At 35.9% G+C, this 4747-nt stretch overlaps 1 protein-coding gene across 1 annotated transcript; it reads left to right on the forward strand.

Annotated features, from left to right (window-relative positions):
- Positions 1-698: 698 nt before the first annotated feature.
- LOC131649517 (phosphatidylinositol 4-phosphate 5-kinase 3-like) lies at positions 699-3452 on the forward strand. The gene is made up of 3 exons (XM_058919277.1): positions 699-2076; positions 2562-2790; positions 3030-3452. Exons 1-3 carry the CDS (start codon positions 1127-1129, stop codon positions 3192-3194), a joined length of 1344 nt encoding a protein of 447 aa, XP_058775260.1. The 5' UTR covers positions 699-1126; the 3' UTR covers positions 3195-3452.
- Positions 3453-4747: the final 1295 nt, after the last annotated feature.

Here is a 4747-nt window from a genome sequence, read left to right on the forward strand (position 1 = left end):
TATATATATATATATATATATATATATATATATATATATATGGTAGCCTATTTAGCTTTTTTGTCCTAATATATATATACATACAAAAACTAACTTATTTAACATATTTCTAATATATATAAAAATATAGGCCGGCCTATAAGACTTCATAGGCTTTTTTAATAGCCTAAGCCTGGCCTATTTAATAAAATAGGCTTTTAAAAAAGCCTAAGCCTGGTCTCTTTATTAAATAGGCCTGGCCTGGCCTAGGCCTATGTAGGCTAGGCCGTAGGCCCCTGTAGGCCGGCCTGGCCTATTCCCATCCCTACTTAAAAAGAATGTTTGCTGTATCCTATGGTATATCATCTCAATCCATGCAAGCCAGCGTGGTTCCAATTCATCTCAATTTCATGATATATCACCAAATCACTAAAATAAGATTCACATTAAAATCTCCTTCCTTATAAGGCTCTCTTGAAAAATCATCATTATCATATGATGACGGTGTTCACCAAAGGTACTATCCAAAAAAATAAATATAAGATAAAATAAATAAATAAAAATAATTATTATTACTTATTATTACTTCCCGTCAACACCATGACCTCTTCTACGTAATCGGACGGCCATAAATTAATAATCTATATCTACTGTTTGATCTAAATCCAACGGTTGATATTTAATTCCACTTGAACTTTTTCATTTCTCATTTCTCATCGCTTCGTATATAGTAGAATAGTACTATATAATAATATTTCTTTCACACAACAAAAACACAACCAAGCTCAAAAACCAAAGGCGCATCCTCGTAAACTGCGAAACTCACCGGTTTTTTTTTTCTTCATCAATACCAACGAAGAAAACAACAACCTTCGACAATTCCAAACCAAGTAGGAGTATTATTCTTCTTACTTTCTTCTGTTTTATTTTTGAACCGGCGAAGAAAAGTTTAGTTACCGGTAATTCATAGTTCCGGTCTAGTCTGTCATCGTGTAGCCTGAGATGTTACCGGCGCAACCGGTAATAAAAACCGTGGTGGTGAGAATCTCGCGATACAGAGAGGGGGTAAAGTAGGTTAAGTGAAGCGGGTAAGAAAGAAAAGAGTAAATCGTACGGTGGAGATTGAATCTGGTGGGTCCCACTAAAGATGGAAACTCAGAAGACGAATAGCCAAAGCCAAAGCAAGCTGACCCGAACCAAATCCTCGCTGCTTCGGTGTTCTTCTCCGACCAACCGATCCTATAGCCTCGGTTCTGTTAATGAAGACGAGTTTTACGATGTGGAGAAACTCGATAAGAAGAGGAAGAAAAACGGAAATAAAAAGAATAAGAAGACGCGCCGGTTCGGTTCCGGTTCATGTTCTGGTTATGGTTCAGGTTCAGGTTCGATCCGGTTTGTTGCTGCTCCGATTCTAGGTTTTTTCAGCGGGTGTTCGTTGTTGTTCTATGTGTTGTATTTTTTCTATATTGGTTCAGTGGGACCCACTTCCGAGAACGTGTTGCTGATTCTAATATTCGTGGCTGTAGCGCTTTACTTGGTAAACAGGAACAAACGCGTGATTCATAGGAGCGTTTCGGTTTTGAAGCATTCATGGGACGGGAATTTGAAACGGCTCGGGTTTAGTTCCAAGGGAAGTGAGAAACCGGTTCAGTGGTTCATTGGAGAAACCGGTTCATCGGACAAGGAGAGGTTGAGGTTGAAGGTGAAAGTGAAGGAGAATGGAACAAGGAAGGAGGGTGTGGAGTGTTACAGCAATGGCGATTTTTACGAAGGAGAGTTTCATGGAGGGAAGTGTAATGGGAGTGGAGTTTATCATTATTTTGGGAGTGGAAGATATGAAGGTGATTGGGTTGATGGGAAGTATGATGGTTATGGAATTGAGAGCTGGGCTAGGGGGAGTCGGTATAAGGGTTGTTATAGACAAGGTTTGAGACATGGTTATGGTGTTTATAGATTCTATACCGGCGATTCGTATTCTGGAGAATGGTGTAATGGACAGAGTCATGGTTTCGGTGTTCAATCTTGTTCTGATGGTAGTTGTTATGTTGGTGAGTTTAAGTTTGGTGTTAAACATGGACTTGGATGTTACCAATTTAGGTGAGTTTCTGTTTCTCTTGTTCTTGTTCTGTAGTTTGTTTTTATTCTTACTATCAATTTTTTTACTGTTTATGATGTTTTGGTTGCAATTTTTGAATCTTGTTGATTTTTGGAATTTTTCTTCCTTTAACATTCTGTTTGTTAATAGAATATGTTATGTATTGAATTGAAAGTCCTCAAATTTGATGGTCAAGTTTTGTTGCTAGTGTTAATATTTATTGCATGTTTCTTGTTCAATTCAACTATTGTTTGTTTGACAAGTTAAACAGGAAAGTATTATCTTTATCAAGACCATGTTAATGACAGTTGACAATTCGCAATATCAATAGTAAAAGAGTTGTTTTGTGAAGTTTCTCTTCTAATTATAACCAATATTTTTAAGAAAAGCTATAGTAGAAGATTTTAGACTATCGTAGTAGGTTTTGGATTTCAGGCATTTTTATTTACTTTTACTGAGTAAACTCACTCGTTACTCTTTGATGTAGAAATGGAGATAAATATACTGGGGAGTATTTTGGAGACAAAATACATGGATTTGGGGTCTACCATTTTGAAAATGGACACTGTTATGAAGGAGCGTGGCACGAAGGTCGTAGGCAAGGTTATGGTGTTTATACTTTTCGAAATGGAGAGCGAAAATGTGGCGAATGGGATGGTGGCATCCTCAGAAAAAATCTACCATCACATACTCATGCTGTTCTTACATCAGTTCAGGTATTTGTCCTTCACATTCACTTATGTTGCCTTCTCTCCCTATAATTAAGCCATTGTTTCGTTACGAGTTCTGCACAAAATTCGCCCGTTTCAATGAGAGCTTACCATTACTTTACTGAAGCAATTGACTGTAGATTTGAGTAAAGATGCGCGTTGGTACCGTGTACTCGAACATAGGCACACATATCGTGTTTTGTTCTCATTCATTAATGTTGTAACTTTTGGGGGTTAATTTGCAGGCTGCTAGGAGAACAGCCGAAAACGCTATAAACCTTCCGCGGAATGATGACCAAGTGAGCAAAGCAGTAACCGCTGCGAACAGGGCCGCTACTGCTGCTAGAGTTGCAGCAGTGAAAGCTGTGCAGAATAGAATGGGTGGAAATTTTTGCCATGATCAAGTTTAAGAGTGAGTGAGAATGAGATATTAGATATTAGCCTCAGTTTGGAACTGTAAATTTTTACTAATCATAAGTATTTGGAAAATGTACCACCCTGGTGAGAAAAAAAAAAGCTTATCGGAGGTGGCTGAAGAGAGTATGATATATCAATCTAATCTTTGTTTCTGAAAGTAACTTGTACATAAACAATGTATATGGCTGAAAGATGAAATTTTCACTAGTACTTTTTCTTAATGAAATTTTCACTAGTATTTTAACTTTTAATGTGTGATGATTATGATTGGTTGTAAAATTTGAGATGATGTAAAGAGATGAAATTTAAGATTGGCCTGGCCCTTATGAGGAAAAAAGAGTGTCCATACTCTTGATACACTCAAATTGTTGACAAAAATAAATAGATGGGATGAGTTTTATGGTAACCACAAGACTTGATTTGGCCAACAACTCTGCATAAAGAATTAAAGAGACCATTCATCACTAGGATTCTTGTCTGTTTGTTTTCATATAAGTCGGTTGCTTGTTGGTCAATATTTTATTTGGGGATAAGCCATCATCACTTGGATAGGATAACACAAATACTAGAAGTTACATATTGGTAACAACTTAATCTTTTAGGATTTTTAGTCCATTAGACTTATTTGAATATTTTTAACACAAGTGAAACAAAATAGAATAGAACATAATGAGACGAAATAGAGAGGAGGTTAAGAAATATTTCATTTGTTTTTAAATCTTGTTTAATTTCAGCTCATTTTGATCTATAAACTAAATGACATTCAATGTAACAATATCTAAGCATATCAATTTCTTCCAATTCCATCATTTTCAATCAGTTTTTGCCAATTGAATTGGGATTTATGCACATTTTCATTTTATAGTTTAAGTAGTATAATGCAAACAAAACAAAATTGAATGTTACATTGATTGATACTTTTTGTTTACCCTGGTGTGAAAAATCAATAATTTAAGTGTTGTAATTGGTTATACTGTTTTGGTAATTGGTTATAGGGTGTAGTGTTTTTGAAGAACATCAAATGTAACCGGTTACTATGTTTTGGTAACCTTGTGGTTTCAAGTTCTAACATTTGGCATGAGGAGTCTGGTTTGATCTACCAAATACATAATGTGTAACATGACTTATGTCTCCAATGAAAGAATCCATGCAAACCTACCAATTCTTGATGCGAAGAATTATGATAAATGGTGCAAGCAAATGAAGATATTGTTTGGCTATCAAGATGTTTTTGAACTCATCAAGAACGACGTGAATCCTCTTGTCGAAGGTACAATAGATGCACAACGAGCAACATACAAAAAAGAAAAGAAGAAAAATTTTAAGGCGTTGTTTTTAATCCATCAATGCGTTAATACACATGATTTCGAAAAAGTTGGTGATTACGAATCATCGAAGCAAGCGTGAAAAATCTTGGAAAAGGCATACACAGGGGCTGACAATGTAAAGGTTGTGAGGTTACAAACTCACAAATGTCAACTTGAGTTGATTCAAATAGAGGATAATAGGACCATCAACGATTTCACGACGAGAATTACTCGGTTGG

The sequence above is a fragment of the Vicia villosa genome, linkage group LG2 (assembly GCF_029867415.1).
Source record: "Vicia villosa cultivar HV-30 ecotype Madison, WI linkage group LG2, Vvil1.0, whole genome shotgun sequence".
Classification (NCBI taxonomy): Eukaryota; Viridiplantae; Streptophyta; class Magnoliopsida; order Fabales; family Fabaceae; genus Vicia; species Vicia villosa.